Raw genomic sequence first — 20235 nt, forward strand, 5'->3', positions numbered from 1 at the left:
TTTTGTGGAAGGAGGAAAGCCGGAGAACTCGCAGAAAAACCCTCGGAGCAAGGCGAGAACCAACAACAAACTACGAAATTACACTTATTGACCTCAGCGATCTAGCCTGCGAACGCAATGATCAGAATCAATGTCAAAGAGTGGTCAGCGGTTTCCCCTCTAACATTGCCAGGACAAAACAATCACCATATATCAAGGATTTACTTCTTTGTCTTCCCGAAACAAGATGGCGGAACTAAGCGCTTATCGGGATCAGCATTTTAAGGTAATAATCTTGTTTCCTTTACCTTTTCATTAAACAAGTGGACTCTCCTAATGGATGAAGGGTTTCTTTTTCGTCCTTTCTTTTTCCAGGGCACACGTAATGAGCTCGAAAGGATGCTAGAAACAAGTTGCACATTATATGTTGGAAATCTATCATTTTACACTACTGAAGAACAAATATACGAGCTGTTTTCGCGTGCAGGAGACTTAAAAAGGATTGTTATGGGACTGGATAAGGTTAAGAAGACTCCCTGTGGATTCTGCTTTGTTGAGTATCCTTTTCTGTTGAAATAAGGTTTGTTTATGGCCTATGAAAGTTTGTGGTTTTTTTTACACTTTATCATGATTTTATCCGTTCCCCCCCCCCCCCCCCCCGCCATTGTTAAGGAAATCTGAGGGGAACGGGAGGCCTTTAAACGCCGCTTCTGAGGTGGTAACTGTGTCGGTGCCTTTGATCTTTTTTCAATTCAGAAAGGGGGAACTGTGTCGGCACTTTGATCTTCCTTTCTTTGCGGGGGAAATTTACTTTTCTGAGGAAAGAAATTCAAAGGTCATCACTAGGGGGGAGGGGGTGCAGATATTAAAAGGAATGGCCCATTGCTTAACAATAAAGAAGCCTCGACTGTGCTCTGTTCTGTTGTAAAGCACACAGGAAGCGGTAGAGCACGAAAGAAGTGTAGGGGAAAATACAAGATGTAGTCGAGTGCTTTTCCCTACTTCTTGAGTGCTCTACCGCTTCGTAAGTGCTTTACAACAGAACAGAGCACAGTTGAGGCTTCTTTATTTGCTTTATGATAAAGAATTCAATAATTTCCCCACGCATTTGGCTTAATTTTCAAACCAAACTTTATTTTCCAAACGAACGAAAGTGGCGTAAGCCTTGCACTGTTCTCTAATAAAGCACGCTAAAGTAGGCCAATTACAATCCTTGTTAGAATTGTTCAAATAATTTGATTGGCTAACGAAGCAACAACTGTCAATCACAAACTGGACTTCTGCTAAGCTTTCAGTTTCAAGTAGTTTGAGTGGCTTTCAAGAGAAGAACGATGCCTTCAAAGTTTGCTTTTAAGTTAATTTTTAGATATAGATCTAAAGGCAGGTGAAGGTTTATAGTCCAGAGGAATCCGGCCGTATTGTGGCCCATGAAAACATGCACTTTTCCAGTGGAAATTATGAAACGCGGAGCTCAAAGCTTGCGGATGAAAATGCGAAATGTCAAGTTGAATTTGAAAGGAGCTACAGTTATTTACAGCTTGTAGCCGCATGCAGCAAGATTGCCTGAACTGGGGTAAAAGTTAGAAAGACTAAATGGCTCCCACTGGTTCTACTCTGAGCACAGAAGAGAATACCAGAGCAAGCTTTGCACTGACCACTCGTCGGTTCACTTCGCTGAGATGACTGGAGAACGAGTATTACTACACTGCATGTGAGTGTTGTTTGAGCAATTGAGCATTTTCACAAAAATAAAGCTTCTCGTCATAAACAGAGACAGTTCAATTGTTGTTTTCTGTCGCTGTTTTACTTCTTAAGTATAATTTCCGCCTTCATAACAAATATAGTGTCTTTTATCGAAGCACTGTTTAGGCTGAGAATTTGTTTATTTCACTATGTTTTGTCAGCGGGAACCTAGCAAAACCTGTTATTTTAGTACAGTTTTGACACTACTGTTGCTAGCAATGGTCTTTGTGAGCATATTTACTACAGACAAATAGCTCGTTTCCATTGCGTTTGTCTGAATCACAGGGATGCTTAATTTGGCAAATTTGTCAAAATTCCGAAGCAAAAATTTGAAAGCCAACTTACTGTAATCAACCCGTGCTCTGTTTTCTGATAAAGCACACTCTTTCAGCCAATCAGAGTGCACATTATATGGAAACTTTATTATAATTTTGGTTAAACGTGGCTTTTCAATAAGCTTATCAAACACTAATAGCTGCATTTTTGTTGCTGTCAGTCAACATATCAGCTGGCATATCAGCCAAGAGTCGGCCAAGAGTCGGCCGAGTATCGGTCAGCATGTTATTCAAGTTGATCTATAGACTGTCGGTCGACATCATCAGTTGACACTTGGTCGGTATGTCAGTCAACACTCAGCTGACACCTTGACTGATATGTTGTGATCAACAGTTGGTGCTGTATCAGTCAATTGTTGGTAGTATCAGTGTATCGTTAACTGTTGTTTTGCTGAAATAGCAGTCATCTCCTTACCCACAGGGGACGCAAAAGAAGAGTCTCTATCGCCTATGCTCATATATAAAATTTTATAGAGCAAGGATGCAGCTCAAACTTCCATCAAGAGTCTTTGACATAGATGTTGCTGGCATGAAATGTTAAAAACGGATGACGGCCACCAAAAGACCCTCTCAAAGGTGTAAGGATTATTTAATATTTGTGATATCCAATATTTGAGTTAAGGGGGGGGGGGGACTTGCATATGAAAGGAGTGGAGATGCTCTTCGTCTGGCTTAGGGGTGTCAAGTTTGGATTTTGGTTTCACTTAGGGTGCTCTTAGCAAAATGTCATCATATTGTAACGTGCGCGGGCGACAACAACTTCCAGTCAAGGAGTCCAACAGCCAACGGTTTAATTACTCGTCTCTCAACGTTTAGCTTACTTGTACATGGCAAGTCTACTAACACACACAGGCCACTCCATAACATGAGTCCCTTATATATGCTGTATTACGAGTACATTGCGCATCCCGTACTCACCATATAACCGTCTCTTAGTCTTGGAACTCTTGCGAGTATACGTTCAAATACAACCGTTATACCTCTTAGCACGCGCATCATAGCTCGTGCAATCACTATATCAGTTTCATTACAGTATGTAACCCATATGTAACCATGACTGTCTTGTTTAAGGTTTCACGCAAAGAAGTATAAAAATATATATTTAATATGTTTTAAATATGGTCTTTTTTCTGGGCCACACCATGATTGGTGTCCTGTAGGGGTTTAATTCAAAATTTCAGACAAGCATCCCCACCCTTTCATATGCAAAGTGCCCCCCCCCCTCCCCAGGATTTGAGTAGAGAAGATAGAACTCAGTAACAAGAGCTGACCAAATGAGCATAGTGTTGGCCAAGTGTCAGCTGAGTGTTGGTAAAGTATTGGCCAAGTGTCGCCCGACTTGCGAGTTGGTCGATATGTCGACTGAGTTTCTGTCGATATACCTGCTGATACTTGGCCGATATGTCTTCCGATGCTCAGTCAATATGTTTTCCGATGCTTGGTCGACATATCGGCCAATTATATTGACTGATACTCGGCTGACAGATGCCATAAGTACACATGATCCAGAATTTCTACAGCTTCTTGTTTACTTTAGAAGTAGAAAGTATTTACATGTATTTCAAAGCACTTGTACAAGTAAAAACACAAAATCTTAGCTTTGCTGTAGATATTATGCACGTGAAGATGCGCAAAATGCCATGTGGTACATTAATGGCACAAGACTTGATGACCGCATTATACGTACAGATTGGGATGCTGGTTTTGTAGAGGGACGTCAGTTTGGACGAGGAAAGAGTGGAGGGCAGGTGAGAACTTCTAGGTCCTTTCTCACAAACCACTTGGGGCTATGCTAGGCTGACTGCTGCATCCTTAAGTTCCACAATGGCCTAGCAGCCATAGTTTCTCTTTCTTCCCAGGTACAATGTATATTAAGTGGATCCATCCAGGCAAACTTTTGGGGTAATACACCATCTTATTATTTGCATGCCGTCTGACAAGTTGCGGGAAAAAATAAAAAATATTATGCAGAACTCTTTCAGGGGAAATGTGGAATATGCGTCAATTTTGCAGAAAAGACACTGGATTATGTGGAAATTTCAACTGTTGACAAAATTGATAATAAAGCCTTTCTAATGTACTGAACAACAGTGAAACAAAAAGCACTTCAAATTCTTACCACAGTATAAGCCTTTAATAGACTACCTGTTGTATCCCACAAGAAAAATTATGGCAAAAGCCATGTAGTAAATCCTTTCATCGACCAAGCCTGTTCAGTCAAGATGCTGGATATTGGCCTTGTTCTTTTTTTTTAGAAGTTTTTGGACTCTGACTCCTTCTTGGTCCATTAACATGCAAAAAAAGAACTTTTCCAATATCCACTCATCTCGGTCAATAACCTATATGTAATGCTTGTTGGGAATACATGTATATGATAGTCTAGTATCAAATCTAAAGGAGTAGTGGCCCCATCAGGCCAGCACTTATCTCCCATCTCAGAAGGAAGAGGCAACAAGGACTATTTCTACTCCCCTCAGGATGGGATGCTAGTCCATCGCCCGGTTATCCCCCAGCATTATTTAAATTCACAGTTACCCTTGTACACGCCTGGATGAAGAGAGGCACTGTGGGAGTAATGACAGCTCAAAAATGCTGTGATGCACAGGACATGGGCCCACTAACAAATGGAGTTACTGCGTATCCTGAAATCGTTACATTTTAGGTGCGAGATGAGTATCGGAGTGATTACGACCCTGGCAGAGGAGGCTTTGGTAAGAAGGCCCAGCAATCCTCAGGAATTATAACTAGTCCCCCAGTCGCTTACTCAAAACGATGACTTGATACACTGTTGTTTCAATGTAACCTGACGGTTAACGCAAGATCTGGATACCTGTGTTGTTCAAGCATGTGTAGGCAGGAATGGATTCTTGATGTTGCTCATGCTGTCTGCTTAAGATGTAATGATGTGGCCACTACAAGAATGACTATCAACATAAGAACTATCAGTATAAGATTCTAAGGGGAGATTATGTTGCGTGCTTTGGTCAGACACAAGTTTTAACTGAACAGGTTTAGAATAGTGAAATTTAATACTTGCGAAGATCCCTTAAAGGGAACCCAGGCTTGTCGTGTTTACATCGATAATCGCTCACTAGCTTGGCAGACAGTGTCTCAGCTAAAGCTGGTTTTCATTTTGGGAAAATCATCCATGATGTTGGGTTAGGCTTTACATATTTGTTTCTTGATTGTCACAGACAATCCTGACTCCTAAAGATTTCCAAAATCATCTGGTATGTCGGGAATAGGCCAGGAGAGCTTACCATTACCAGCCAGAACCAGAACCAAAATTAAATAGTATTTTCCAAAGTCAAAATATTATTTTCCAAAATCAACAAATGAACCAAAAGAGATGGGGGGCGCTTGGGTTGCTGTCTCAAAATGAGAGATGTTTGTATGGATTTTGAACCATGTTTCAAAGTCCATAGCTTGGCCTCTGTTCACATTAAAAGTATTGATCTTGGTCAAGTGACCAATCAGAATGTGATCTTTCATGTGGTGGTAGTGTCAAGTTTATCAATTTGTTAAAATCTGATACTCACCCCAGTTCCCTGCACAACTCCAAAATGGCCAATTGGGTACATCTGGGACAGTTGGGAAAAAGTCACAATCCCAACTCTCTGGTATTTTTTGTGACATGGAAACTAGGTTCTGGTGATAGTGGCCTCCGAGCCTGTCCATTAAATCACCATCCCTGTCTTAGACATAAATTATTGCTGGTTGTGTAGTTGATGTGCTATATTTCCACTTAAACTTGAAGGTTGTTTTTAACATAATCATCATACCAAGCAAACCCACTCTATCAAACTCAATGCAAGTAAGTGTGTGTGTCATAACCAAGTGATGCATGCTTATGGGGTGACCCAAGTCAACTTTGCTTCACCAGAGAGATTTTTTTTTTTTTTTTGCATGACTGGATTAGTCATACTTTTACTTCTCAAACAATCAATTCATGCTTTGGGTAGCCTGTAGCACAGGTGTATTATTGGTGTGTGAGTGCGCAGTTTTCGTATTAGGCCACCATCTTGGATTTGGTATCTGTGGTTGCCCCAACCCTCTACCAGTCAAGCGTCCAATTTACAATCCAACATGGTGGCATTAAAAACCTGGTCTATCGAGCGTTCCATTCCAAATTAATACCTGCAGTGCAGGCTATGCTTTGGGCTGTGCATCATCAAGTTATGATGCATGTGGGAAGTTTAGAGATCACTCAAGAAGAAAAGAGTTGCTCTCAGCGGCACCTCAAACAACTGTTAGATTTCTTTCATGTTCTCCAAACTTCTCGCGTGCGTTATTACTCCATAAAGCATGCTGAAGCATCAATACATTGTTTAGTACGGCGTAATATTTTAATCAGGAATTGTTAAAGTCTCACAGCTGTAGTAACCACTTTAAAATAACCATTTTATGTATTAAGTTTTTTTTTCTACCATTTCTTTTCAATAAAATTTTGGCATTGCTAATGTTGGACTGTGGAGTAAACTTACTGTTAGTATAAGATTAAAAAATAGTTATCTTAGTTAATGACTAGATAAATAATAGCCTCCATGTGGTGTAAAAATATGCTTGGATATTTTGTTCGCAGACATTATTTGCACCAAGAACAAAGCTTGAGGAAAACTGTGAGCTTTGAGGAACAAATGATGTCCTAGTACAAATACCTGAAAAGTCAAATGGAGGCTATTGTATTTATAATCCTTGAAATATTTTTTGCAACACAGAGGATCTTTTGAAACTTGGGGAATGTCACTCAGATATTCCCCGGGTGTAGCTGGAGCATATTCAGTCACAAGACACACTTAGGCCAAGCATGAGCAAGTACAAATGAAATGTTTGACGGATTATAAAATTAAATATTATAGTACAGTAACTTCATGCTCACAGTTATTGCTGTGGTAATTTATTTTTCATGATTTATTTACAAAGTCATCACAAATTTCATTTTTAACAATATTTTCTGCAGGCAGTTTAGTGTCTCCAACATCAAAGAAGTTCCTCTTCACAATGTGCCGCAAACACTGAAGAATCACATTTCTTTCATGACGGATTTCTGGGGCCAAAAGCTGTGTTGAAAAAAGTGAAAATCAGTTGATTAAACTAAATCTTTGCCAGTTTCTTCACCCCATTGATTGTTGCACAGTGGAACATCCACTAACAGCCACCTCCCTATAATGACCACTTTTTTTCATCCTGGCAGACAGCCCATACATTCGCTCTTATTTTAACCACCACCTCTCCACAATGGTAACAGTTACTAATGCATGTCTCAAACTACCAATTGAAAATAACCTCTCCACAACAGCCAGTTGAGAATTTGCAGTTACATCAAGAGAATAGTCCCCTAGTTGATCATTGTTTTATTCTCATTACCTGTTTGCTTCACAAGTAGGTACTAATGTTGCAATAAGGAAGTGGATAGAGGCCATTTTTGCAAATTATTTTATGGGTTTACACTCCACAGGTATAAAATTTTTATTGAAAAGAAATTATCAGAAACTATGTTTCTAGTGCATGGTTTTTAAACAGCTTGATCACATGAATTACAGTTGAAACTCTCTACAGCTGCCATCCTGTGGCTGAATTACATAATTTGTAATCAGCCTCAAGGAAGCTGAGTTGAGTTAAGTGTATGATTGGCACATGGTAAGGACAAAACATCTTGGTCATCATAGAGAGGTGGCCACTATGCGTGGGAGACCATTTGTGGAAGTTTGACAATCATTCTGTTTGGTTCATGCTTGAAAAATGCTAATTTAGAAGGGAAATAAACTCAAGATGTAACTTTGAACACAGAAAGCCCTGATCCAACTTACCAAATCACTGTATCAGAACAAATATTCAGTGACTTTGTATGCATTATATGCATCATCCAACATATTTTGGGTTTTCAAAGGTGAGAACAATTTGGTGATTGATCTTCATTTAGTCTTCTTCACAATTGAATTATCCAGTGATGTTTCAAAGTGTTGCTTTGAAACTTTGGAAAAACAAGGAAACTTGGATGGAAGCTCAGCTAATGAGATTGCAGCATTTGCATAAGTATGTAAAGGCTGGTTTTCACTAGTGACAGGGTTGTAGTCAGAGTCGTAAGAGAGCTTACAACCTTGTGAAAATCAAAAATTTGACTAGTAATCGGAGTCGTAAGCTTGACGGAATGTCCAAATTGGAGTCAGAAGAATCAGCACATTTCCATTTCTTCCAATTCTGTTTACCACTCCATTGTCTATGATCCAGTGAAAACAAGATTGTCGGAGTCAGAAGCAGAAGCACCAACCAATCACAAGGCCCGGAATCAAGATGGTGATTGGTTTATTCCGCTTCTGCTTCTGACTCCAACAATTAGTTTTCCCTAGATCAAAAGTGACAGAGTCATAATCACAAAGGGTGTTCTGCTTCCGACTCCATCAGTTTGATTTTGACTAGATCGTATCATTCTATGCTTCTGATTACGACTCTGACTACAACACTGTTGCTGGGGAAAACCAGCCTTTAAAATTCTTCTAAGAAAGTATAGAATAATACATTAGCTATAGGTTTTAATTACCTTTTCTAAGAGAGTTGATTTCCTTATTCCCATGGATTTAGAGTTTGCCTGAAAGACATAACTGCAGCTATTTTTATGTGCAAACTTTGTAACTAAATACACTTAAGGCAGCTGTTTGCAGTGTATTGACTTGCATATCTTTGCCAGCTATGGGTATTTTACGAACTCACACCAAGATCAACTCCCAGTTGGCTTGATAGTTTCGATTGAGCACCACCAAACTTGCACCATTATGCATTTGAATCTCATTCAAGTCTGTTTTGGCAATGTCGCCTATTAAGTTGTGCATATAACTGTGATTTTTCTGCTACAAATTTTTCTCCAGCAGATAAAAATATGCATTTGACGTAATTTCACTTGCATTAAACCTATTTGACAAACCTGTCTCAAAAAAGTCCTTTTTAAAGTCCTTTAACAAAATAAACAAGGATTCACATCTAACACAAAACCATTATTTACATCACTTAAAATGGAGTAAGTCTGGAGTATTTTTGAGTACCTTTAAGGAACCATGGTGGTTCTGCCCGTAAGCCAGTTCGCCCAAACTGTGAGTTGGTTTGCCTGGACTGTTAGCTCAAGGTCAACAGATTAAAGAATGAGAAACAAACATGTTTTGTGTAGTTTTGTTTCATAACACCCACAATGTTGTCTTTTTCATTCATTTTGTTGAAAAAAGATTTAACACATCCTTCTTTGAACTTTCAGTCTGGGCAAACAGACTAAAAGTTCGGGCCAACTGGCTGTCAGGTAAAACAACTGGTTTCCCCTTTAACTTGGACTATCACCAAGATCATATTTAAGTTAACATTGACAACGCAAAGACTTGATAACAAAATGAAATTTCATTCACCTTTGTGATACATTTCTTTGATCTCCTGCATGTTCTCTTTGTTCTGCCGTGTGCACCTTGTTTCACGTCATGTCGTGAATGAGGTGTACTGCTCTCAGCTTTTCCAACTTCAGGCTCATTTGTTGAATTTTTGTCGAGTTTCTCCTTCAGGGAACAATCTTTGTGTTTGTTGTTGTTAATTTCTGTTGGTTGAACATTTATTTTAACTTAAAAAACTTCATATTGCCATTTTCCATAGCTAATCTTGCCCAAGATAGGAAAACAATAAGTAGAGATGAGATCAGAAGCAAGAAATGGTGGGAGGACAGACTTCAAAACTTGTTGGAATCACAGCTCAAGGAAAGACTTTGAGTTAATTGACACACCTTTCATTTCATTCTTGGAAAATCGCTTTCCGTTTAGAGATGAATTATCCATCTTAGACAAATTATTCATCTTGAAGGCATGCTGACAGATGTATCAGCCACAGAGAAATTTTACTCTATAATTTGTCTTCCCACTGAAAGACAAATTATCCATTTCAGACAAAGAATAATATTCATCTATATATGACGGATAATTCACCTCTGGTATAAATTTGGCCAATGGCATGGACAAAAGAAGGCAAGAAAGAGACCTTCCATTGGATTGGAAAAAATAAATTAGAATTTTAACCCTTAAGTAGATCATATTTGAATATACCTGCTGGTGCTTGGTCATCCTCAGATTCGCTAGCATATGCTGAACAGAGTGAACCTAATCCAGAGAATCCAGACATTGCAGTGGAAGGAACTGCTTCTGATGTTGGGCTGGGTAATATCTTTGGGGCAGGTAACCTCTCTTTAATTTCACTCCCTGGAATCACAAAAATAGATAGTTTATAAACCTTACAAACAAGAAAAAATGATCATGTGGTACATTTAAAAACAATAATTCATTCAGGAACAAAGCAACAAAAAAACTGAGTGAAGTGAAGTGAAGTGAAAGACTTTATTTAATGAGGGTGACCCGTGACAGTAACTTAAGTTACTGATAAACTTGGGGCCCTCAGCTTAAAATAATCAGAATGCTAAAAATATATTATTTACAATAAAATGCTAAAATATGATATTATTTACAATAAAATACTTAATTAAGCTACTATTAAAAATGGTTACAAATAATAAACTGGACTTACAATTTCAAACATACTACAAATAACAAGAGTTAAAAAATTCCATTAGTTTTCTGAGAATTAAGAATAGTATTACATAATTTAGCCTTAAACGATTTAACGGACTTCTCTATACTAGTTCTATAATGAACATAAAAGCAGCACTTGGTCATGGTCCAATCCATTACAAATGCTCTAATTTTTTAACTGCCCATAAGTAGACTCCACTTCTTAGGCTGGTTTCACTACAATTGCTATGATCACTGTGATTACTGCAAAAGAAGTTGAGCAATCCTTACAGCCAAATCTCAGTAATGGACATTTTTATCGATGTCATGCATTTCCCAGGGCTAGAAAAAAGTGCCACCCCATCATCAAGGACAAGTAATTTTCCTCCTGAGCAAGTACATGTAACTTTTCATTCTTACTTGCCCAGTGGACAAGGGATCAGGAGTGTCGTCTGCCAACTAAATCATTAAAAGAGAAAGCTAGGAGTTGTCCAGGGCAGGCAAAATTTGAGAGCTTCTTGTCCCAAGGGCAAGCTGAAATTCAAGTTTTTTTCGATCCCTGTTTTCCGATCTTCTCGCTCAAACAAAAAATAAACCTCACCTCTTGATTTATTGTCCCAAATTTAGTAAATATGCTTACTTTCATTAGAATCTGTTGCCAACTCATAAAAACATGGGACCCCAACTTGCTAATTTTTACAAAGAAGTGTATGCCAAGGGGGCAATGATTTCTTTGTAAGTTTGGGGTCCCATATTTTTCTGAGTTTGCAATGCATGGATTGTTATGAAACTTTACTAAATTCAGCATCATGGTAAATTGAACTATGGACCAAGGTGTTTTTTTGTTTATTTGAAAAATTATTACAAGAAATTGTTGATTTTGTGTGACATTGGTAAAAAGGTCTATTATTACAGTGATCATTTCTATCCCTGGAGAGAGGTTTCCATATTATCACTGATGATGATTGCTGAATTTTTTGCAGCAATCATGGTGATCATTAAAGAACCACTCTTTAGAGGACACATTTTCTAGTCCAAAGTACTTCCACTAAATATAAGAGAAGGTCAACTGTGATAAGACTCTCAGTTAATTGGCAGAAGTTTTCAGAAAGAAACACCTTCATGTTCTATCAGATACAGGACATACCTGCATCATCCTCTTCTTTATAAGAACCATCAAGTACCAATGAAAGAGGATCTGCCCCATTTTCCAGTGTTGTAGGATCTTCTGATTTGCTTTCATTGTCTCCATCATGGCTCTGTTCTTTAGTAAGATTTTTTGCTGTGTCCGTGGTATTTGAACTCTCAGTATCATTCCTTGTTTGAACTCTATCGTTGAAGTGTTTGTTGCCACCTCTTTGAAAAGTTCTGCCACCTCGCTGGCCTCTGCGGTATCTTTGAAAACAAGTACAAAATTTCCCTAAGTAACGGTGTAAATAGATGAAATGCTGAAGTGAACATTGTCAGCAAAAGCAAAAAGCATCAGACTTGCAGGTCTAATTAAGTTCTTGATTGATAAAAGCAAGTCGACAATGCCCAGACCTACTGCTCTAAAACTAGTTAACAATGAAAGTAAAATGATGCAAACCAGATTCTTGATAGTACATGCCAGGATGTGATAGTTTAGTGCCTTATTAGTACAAGTACCAAAGACCTCTATCAAGCATCAGTTTTAGTATAGCATTGTATGTTACTGCTGGGCTTTGTGTGACCCAGCTGAGTACCCTGCACAGGTCATTTATTATTTTAGTCTTGAGTGCGTGCATGGGTGGCCCCTTTATTCGAACGTAGACCATAAGGGCCACCCCAAACCTGAGTTCACTACTTAAGTTCTACTTAAGTTCTACTTAACTTTTATCAAGGCCCATCTGTGTAATGTTCTTACGGAAGTAGAGTTTTCTCAAGGCACCTCATGTACAAGCAGAATAAACACTAAAGTTTACAGTAGTTGATCATGGTTTGTCTATGTTCACATCTACATTGCACATCTCACTACCTGAAATTCTTGGTCTTCAAAACATGGCCAGATGCTTTTCTCTTAGCTTCTTCTGCCATCTTTCTTTCCACATTAGCAACAGTTGGATACTTCCTTTTATTATCAGATGGTAACAAATAATAGTCAGTGACAAATTAGTACTGGTCAGACAGTGACAAATCAAAATCATTTCACTTCCACATTACTTTCTTACTGCCCTTATGCCTGCTGGCATGTAGGACAGCATATAGGGCAGCCATTTCCACATTGAATAACTTGAAATAAATTCCAGTACGAGTGTAAAAGCCTCATGCATTGTTCAGCGGATGGACAAAAAAGGGTCCAACACGAAGTGGAGGAAGGAATGAAATTCACCCAACGACTACAACTTGAAAAAGACTATTTTCTAGCAGAGTAAATCAGATGAGCTGTCAATTGTCTCTAAATCACTGTGTACTAAATGAGCTTTGGGGGGGGGGGGGGGGGGCAGGGGTGGGGGAACAAATCCTTTACTGGAAGATAGTGAACCACTCCTCAGGTATTCATAAAAGAGCAACATGGCCTACAACCCTTAAAAATGCAAATAACAACAAGTTACCTTTTTCGTTCTTCTCTCCACTTTGCTATTTCTTCATCTGTATCAAGCTTGATCTTCATCCTGCCTGTTTCATGAGTCTGGAAATAGCATGGAAAACTCCCATTAGACCTGTTAGTATCCACTTAGAAAGAAAGGCACTGTGAGAATAAAGTGTCTTGCCCAAGAGAACAACATAATGTCTCCAGCCAGGGCTCAAACCTGGACTGCTCGATCCAGAGGTGAAAAAACACTAACCATAAGACCACTGTACCTCTACAAAATATGGATATTGTTCTAGATATCTATGGTTAATAAATAGTTGTTTATTCAGGCAAGTGTCAGTACACAGCTACCAACTGACATTAACATAAAAGTACTAATAATATGTAGTTTCAAGTAACAATATTTTGTAGCAGTACAAATATGCTACTGTAAAATTATGAGGAACAAATAATTTGCATGGGTTATAACCTGTATCCAGTGCAGTTTGAGAACCTTCCTTCCAGCTTTGAAAGTACAACCTTCGTAACTACACTGTTGGAAAAAAATTAAAACACAACATATATAACTGCCATAATAATTTAAAGTGATATGATAATTAAATTATCAAGTTAACAAGTGGTTGCTGAAGAGAGAGCGGACACAAAGTAGAAGAAATTTAATAATTATTGTTGGCTCATTTTGTAACCTAAAAGTTAAAATAACCATTAAGTTAACTTCGCATCTCACTTTAAGCCCAAAATTTCTATTCCTAATGTGAGAGAGATGTACGAGATCTGAGACCAACCTTCCAAGATCAAAACATGTATTATGTCTGGAAATCCCATTCCTCCAGCCCAAAGGGTTATGTTCCGAGAGCTTGCCTGTACATGTACTTACAAAGGTTTGCTTGTCTGAACCATACCAATGAAAACTACCACATGCAGAGAATAAAGCATCATGTAGAAAACACCCTGTAAGAAACCCCCACTAAAAGCGGTTCTCCTATTAAACAATTAGATTATGAGCTCAAGATGTCTATCTGATGATACATGTAGTTAGTAGATTAATACTAAGACAGTTACATGTAGATTATAATTTATTCGCTCATGATTTCTTTGTGTGATAGTTGACTCGTGCTGCACCCACAAGAACTATGATATGATAGAAATTTCAAGCTCATAAATCTAATTGTTAAATAGATCTACACTCATGGAAGTTGAGGAGAACTTGGCTCATGTTAACACAACATTTTCTTATTCTCCTAAACTTACACGTGTTTCAGTAACTCGAGAGAAACACAGAAAATAAAGCTTACTATGATGTGCGTCATGTTACACTGTACACAACGTATTATGCACTTTGACCCAAGGTCATACCTGGACATGGGAGCCTAAGTGGGCATTTAGTGTCTCTTTACTGGTAAAATCTTTCTGGCAAGCATCACAGCGATAGTCTTTATTCAAAGGGTAGGTTTGTCCATTCTCTGACGTTCCATTTGTTTTTCCCTACATAACAAAGCCAAGAGGTAAGAAGTACATTACAGAAATGGTATGTAAATAGAACAATATAAACTGAATAAATTGGTTTACATGTAATTAAAAAACTTTTCAGATTCTCAATCAGGGATTGAAAAATCTCTGCCAATCAGTCTGTCTTGCTGCAGGTTTGTGAACAGACCATATGTAACAAGAAATTTGATGTGGCAAAAGTGACTGTATATATATATCTACATGAAGAAGTAGATGCTGTATAGTTAATATCCATGAAGGGTGATTTGACCAAAGATGAGAGCGTTTTTATCAGTAATTATGTCACAGTAATGAAGTTGGGGACTAATTACCACCAAAACTCTCTGCACTGCCTGTGCATAGTAACATGTGTAATGTACAATGTATGAAGTGTATCACCCTCCAAATAGATATCAGTGGCTCAATTCCCCTGGAGGTCAATCTCTTGTTGGCCAGAGGGACTTAAAATGTGTTAAGCAACTCTATGATCTTCCCTAGGGGTAAGAGGAAATTATCAGTAAATCCAATGATCCTATGATCAGACAAAATCTTCTGGCTAGATTGTAGAATGCCAGGCCAATCATTTGCATCTCACTGAATATGAATGGTTGGAACTGTTTCTTTCTATGCGCCTCATTCTTACATGTAAAAGTGGCCTGGTATTGTTAAATCACTCCAATCTCTTTCACAGATAAACAAATGTCCACCTTAATCCCCACTATGTTGTAACCAATGCTCCCTCCCTCCCCTGTCCCAGTCTTGAATTCCTACCAACCCACGACTGAAATGAAGATTTCAAACCAATGTTATCCAGGAGGAGGTACCAGTGGCGAACCTAGACCTTGAGCTAAAGGGAGGGGGGGGGGGCATTTTTTTTTTGCTAACCCTACCAGCTTTTCTTCCTTCTGCGATTTCTTTTTTTTTCTTTTTACCTAAAATAAGGGGGGCCAGGGGGGCCCCTCTCCTAGATCCACCACCGGGTATTCCCTTATATGGGCTATATAGGTATGTGTGGCCCCAAAGGTTATGGTTTTTCAGCCATTTTGGTCATCAGTAGGGGTATGGTTTTTGCACTTTAGTCTTTTATAGCTACTTTTTCATCATTATTGATAAGATCATCATCAAAAGCCCTTCATAAATTATGTCTAGGGCAGCATTGCCAGCTGCAACGGTCACCAGTAAGGTAAGGGTTTTGGGAAGCAGGGTCGCAAACCCTGACCCAATTTTTCAGGAAGAACTGCCCCCCTCCCCCTGTGTAATCCCCACCCCTCTTCCCCTGTATTTCCAGCTAGGAGTTAGGAATGTTTTTTCCAGAGATCTGAGAAAAAAACTCCAAATTAAGCTTATTTCCAGTTACTACAAGTTAGTCAGCAGGCATTACAATGTACCTGGAAATTGGTGACCCGCAGTTTCCGTTGTTGTTGTTTGGAAGGTGGGTGAACGTCGGTTCTTTCCTGAGCAACCACGTGGTTAAGCTGAGGACCTAAAGGATTTACATTCGGCCATATTCCCGGCCTAAACTGAGAACCTGGATAGCCAGTAAAAGAGTTCATGGGTAATCTAGGTGGAAAACCTGGTGAAGGAATTTGTGGCCTTCCAAAGATCGATGGAGCTGTCGCCCCAACCATCGGCCATCCTGGAAATCCATTCGTGTTGAAAGCTGGCGGAAAGTTTCCAAAGTTTGGAGGAGGCAACTGCGACATCTTGACTGCTGAGAGTAGCTGCTAGCTCCTAAATGACAATAAACAAGGAGGACATGAAACTTTTCGCAAGAAACTTTGATCTGCTACCTTGCTAGAGCGAAATGCTTGGCCCCATTAGATTGTTTCTTTCAAGTCGGAATCGAAATACTTCGTAAAAGTTGCGATTCATCACGAAACTCTCCGAGAAAAACTTCGGCAGCTATGTAGTGCTTCAAATAACTTACTTTAACTGTCCTACAAAGTAACTTCAATAATGAATTGACCGTGGGCTCAAGTATGGCGGATTTATCTGCGTGTCGCCGACTGGTAAAAAGACAAATTTTTCGAAGAAATGAGAGTTTTCTGCTGCTTGTTGTAATAGTTGCGTTTTTGTTTATATTCTTTATGTACCAGAAAGTCGGCTGTGATGTCAAAGAGGAATCATTTCGTCGATTTGACATCAAAAGAAATGAGCAGTCAATATCGCTAGAAATGGAGACTTTTCTCTTCATTGTGATTTTAACTTCACCAAACGGCAAAGATAGAAGAAATGCCATACGAGAAACGTGGCTGTCTAACGTAGAAACTCTTGGTCCTCCAGTAGTTGCAAAGTTTATAATTGGCGTGAAGGAATTAACTCCGGAACACATGAAAAACTTGGAAGATGAAAACAACATCTATCATGATATTCTGTTTCTTCCAGAACTCAAAGATGCCTATAAAGAGCTTCCTAGTAAAGTATTGCAAACATTCAAGTGGATTGATCAAAATGTGAATTCTTCATACATTCTGAAAGTGGACGATGACAGCTTTGTTCGGCTTGATCTTATCATCTCTGAACTCAAAAGCACTTATTCCACAAGGAGATTATATTGGGGTTTCTTTCGTGGGGATGCACATGTCAAATTCGCTGGACCATGGTCTGAAAAGAGCTGGCATCTCTGTGATAGGTACTTGCCGTATGCTCAAGGTGGTGGCTATACACTGTCCAGTGATTTGGTAAATTTTATCGCAAGAAATGCTGATCTCTTGCAAAAATTCAACAGTGAAGATGTTTCTGTAGGTAAGTGGTTAACACACATTGTACCAAAAAAACACGGGTCAGTTAGAGGCACGGTGGCCTCAGGGTTAGTGTGCTTGCCTCTGGATTGGGCATTCTGGGTTCAAGCCCTTGTCGGGGACACTGTGTTGTGTTCAAGCCCTGGCTGGGGAAATTTTGTTGTGTTCTTGGGCAAAACACTTAACCCGTACAGGGCCTCTCTTCACCCAGGTGTATAAATGGGTGCTGGCAAATTTAATGCTGGGGGTAACCATGCAATGAACTAGCCTCCCATCCAGGGAGAGTAGAAATTCTCCTAGTCACTTCATGCTACGGAAACCAGAAATAAGCTCCAGCCTGATGGGTTGCTTGAGATGTATGCAGACTTTACCTTTACATTATGTAACAAGGTACATTCACCATGTGACTTGATAACAATGATATTTTTTTAAATTATCTTTTTTATGTTGTGCAAGAACATTAAATCATTGAACTTGATTTTAGGAACATGGCTGGCTCCTCTTCAAGTGAATCGCATTCATGACTACAGGTTTGACACTGAATACCGCTCACGGGGATGTAACAACCTTCACATAGTGAGTCACAAACAGTCAACTGCTGACATGTACCAAAAACACACTCAGCTCAAGGAGAATGGAAAACTTTGTCTTCAAGAAACTCATCTACGGAATTCATTCATTTACAACTGGGATTTACCACCCACACAGTGTTGTAAAAGAATTGGTGGAATACCTTAGGCTTACAAATAATAATTGAAAAAATTTTCCAAATTTTATTCTGCAAAATTTAGAAAGCTATGTAAAAAGTTGTTCAATGCACTTCTAGTTGGAACAGTTTTCAGTTTGAATCAAAAGTCTTCAGCATTTCGTTGGTTTTTCATTACAGTCCAATTTGTCATCCAATCAGAAATAAAGCAAAACTGATCGTGACTTGCTCGGTATGCTTCACGCCATCTAAACCTATTTGTGTCAAGTTTGATTGGTTCACTGGAATTGTAGGTGACCTTTGTGAGTGGCCAGAGCGATTGCTTTGGTTTTGAGATTGTGGCAATCAATTGAAAACTGCTCTGTTATTCAACAAATTGTCACAATACTCTCCCAAATGATCGTATACTCTGCCTGCAGGTATTAAAACTATAACAGCTATACCAGTATTTATCCCTGGGGGATTCCCTTGTAAAAAGGATGGGGGGTGCTTGTCTGAATTATTTTTGAAAAAAAAAAAACCTGTCGTAAAAGGTATTAAGATCCTGTTTTGTGGGTATGACTTGAAATGTTTTTCACCCCTAAGGGGAACCAATTCTAAAACAACACATTTCTCCTGTCATATTTTTTTCGGCTCAATACCATGAAAGCTCCCACTGCTGACCTCCTTAGGCTGAACACTCCAAGAGGTACCAAAACCTCTTTTCTAAGCCCTAAAAGGTTCAACGAGTAACCCCATCCTCAATATTTGTGGCTCACCCCCCCGCCAGGGTATTTATCCCCTATTTAGTAAGATTATTTTTTGCCTATTAAAATTAGAATACTGAATATTTGTCTTCCAGTTTTCATGTGCATTGTACATTGTACACAGTGCAAATTGTATATATTACTTTTAATTTCCATGCTACTCTACAAATAAGTTATTGGGCTAAATGAACGGTAAGAGTTTTAAAAACTGATGTTTTCAACTTTAACAGCCATCACCATGGAGTTAGAACTTTTGCTTAATGTTTGTCTTGACACTGTCCAATGGTCACTGACAAAATGAATTAAGCAATGAATAATACAACAAACTGCAATTGTATCAGCTGATATAGCTTAGCGTGCCTGGAGCGAGGTCATACTTTGCAAAGTGATGGGCATTCTGGGAAGAGACAAAATGATCTTGCACAAGATGCCCTCAGCTAGAGCATTGTCGTTTTTTCAACTAGATAAATAGGGAATGGCTACAGGTCAGTCTGAATTCTACCAATTATAATGCACAGATGTGAGCTTTAACAGTGTGACTACTTGAGCCGTGCCACATACCAAAGAGTTAACCAATCAGAAAGTTACTGAGAACAAATAAACCAATAGCATTGAAGAATACAAGCAATAGTTCTTAACAAAATTGAAAACCCATCAAAGTGTTGCAAACCTCTCAGGAAACTTTGCCATTTGTTGATTGGTTAGTTTCGATCCTAAATTTTGTGTGCTTTTCAATAGTTTCAGTTTAGTTGTCACAAAAGCTAACTTTTTCGAATGAGTTTTATAACATGATAATTTGCTGTCAAGGAATGAATCTCTGAGAGTGTAAACAACACAGAGGAGTCAATAGTGTTGATGTCTTCATGTCAAACAGACCGTTACTTGCCGTCAGTTTACGTTTTGATTGGTTACTTTTCTTCTAGATGGTCCTGTTTGAGTAGTCACACTGTAACCCGTAAAAACAAACTCCAGTTCATGAGAAGTCAGCTAAGATGAATCATGATATAAAAAGAGGAAAATACAATCATTTACATGTAATCACTATTTCGAAAAGAATGGTAACTGCTGACAAAATATAATGAAATTTGAGTGGACATATATTATTAAATATATATGGAATATTAATTTAAAATTTCGCTGTATATTATATAGATATATATTTATACCGGATTGTAATTTGTAGAATTAAGGCTATAAATTAAGCACTGCTTCCATTATATACATATTTTCCCTGAGGGAGAGGGTGAATCCCTTATGAAAAGGTCAGCGATGTTTGTCATCACCCTTACAGGTGTAAATCACGGATTTTTGGTCGCACTCAGGATGTTCAGGATGAAATGGCACTATTTTTAGCTGTCAAAGTATCTTTTAGGATGCACTTGAAGAAATAATAAAAAATCGCCTTATTTCAA

General features: G+C 38.7%; 3 protein-coding genes across 3 annotated transcripts; 2 read left to right on the forward strand and 1 right to left on the reverse strand.

The window, feature by feature from the left end:
• The first annotated feature begins 177 nt into the window (after positions 1-177).
• On the forward strand, positions 178-6517 carry LOC149109715 (nuclear cap-binding protein subunit 2-like). Its single transcript, XM_089294052.1, has 4 exons — positions 178-265; positions 355-536; positions 3667-3805; positions 4720-6517. Exons 1-4 carry the CDS (start codon positions 227-229, stop codon positions 4831-4833), a joined length of 474 nt encoding a protein of 157 aa, XP_089150178.1. The 5' UTR covers positions 178-226; the 3' UTR covers positions 4834-6517.
• A 421-nt stretch (positions 6518-6938) lies between these two features.
• Positions 6939-16520, reverse strand: LOC110043659 (FMR1-interacting protein NUFIP1-like). Its single transcript, XM_089294040.1, has 10 exons — positions 16019-16520; positions 14499-14627; positions 13612-13674; positions 13162-13238; positions 12585-12677; positions 11736-11983; positions 10130-10282; positions 9449-9630; positions 8599-8646; positions 6939-7117 (listed from the first exon to the last, which is right to left on the reverse strand). The coding sequence occupies exons 1-10, from the start codon at positions 16331-16333 to the stop codon at positions 6962-6964; spliced, it is 1464 nt and encodes a 487-aa protein (XP_089150166.1). The 5' UTR covers positions 16334-16520; the 3' UTR covers positions 6939-6961.
• Positions 16521-16591: 71 nt separating this feature from the next.
• On the forward strand, positions 16592-20235 carry LOC110043567 (beta-1,3-galactosyltransferase 6-like). Its single transcript, XM_020749036.2, has 2 exons — positions 16592-17375; positions 17856-20235. Exons 1-2 carry the CDS (start codon positions 16610-16612, stop codon positions 18107-18109), a joined length of 1020 nt encoding a protein of 339 aa, XP_020604695.2. The 5' UTR covers positions 16592-16609; the 3' UTR covers positions 18110-20235.

Source organism: Orbicella faveolata, unplaced genomic scaffold (genome assembly GCF_042242905.1).
Source record: "Orbicella faveolata isolate gen_17 unplaced genomic scaffold, um_ofav_v1 contig_25, whole genome shotgun sequence".
In the NCBI taxonomy this organism is placed as follows: Eukaryota; Metazoa; Cnidaria; class Anthozoa; order Scleractinia; family Merulinidae; genus Orbicella; species Orbicella faveolata.

Bases quoted from the DNA above. Each gene is read 5' to 3' on its own strand.
- LOC149109715 (XM_089294052.1), top strand. From the start codon at position 227: ATGGCGGAACTAAGCGCTTATCGGGATCAGCATTTTAAG. The intron at 537-3,666 runs GTATCCTTTTCT...GCTTTGCTGTAG, and splicing joins TGTGGATTCTGCTTTGTTGA to ATATTATGCACGTGAAGATG. The intron at 3,806-4,719 runs GTGAGAACTTCT...GTTACATTTTAG, and splicing joins GAGGAAAGAGTGGAGGGCAG to GTGCGAGATGAGTATCGGAG.
- LOC110043659 (XM_089294040.1), bottom strand. From the start codon at position 16,333: ATGTCGCAGTTGCCTCCTCCAAACTTTGGAAACTTTCCGCCAGCTTTC. The intron at 13,675-14,498 runs GTATGACCTTGG...TTTTTCCAACAG, and splicing joins ACTTAGGCTCCCATGTCCAG to TGTAGTTACGAAGGTTGTAC. The intron at 13,239-13,611 runs GTTATAACCCAT...TGCTATTTCCAG, and splicing joins TCAAACTGCACTGGATACAG to ACTCATGAAACAGGCAGGAT.
- LOC110043567 (XM_020749036.2), top strand. From the start codon at position 16,610: ATGGCGGATTTATCTGCGTGTCGCCGACTGGTAAAAAGACAAATTTTT. The intron at 17,376-17,855 runs GTAAGTGGTTAA...ACTTGATTTTAG, and splicing joins CAGTGAAGATGTTTCTGTAG to GAACATGGCTGGCTCCTCTT.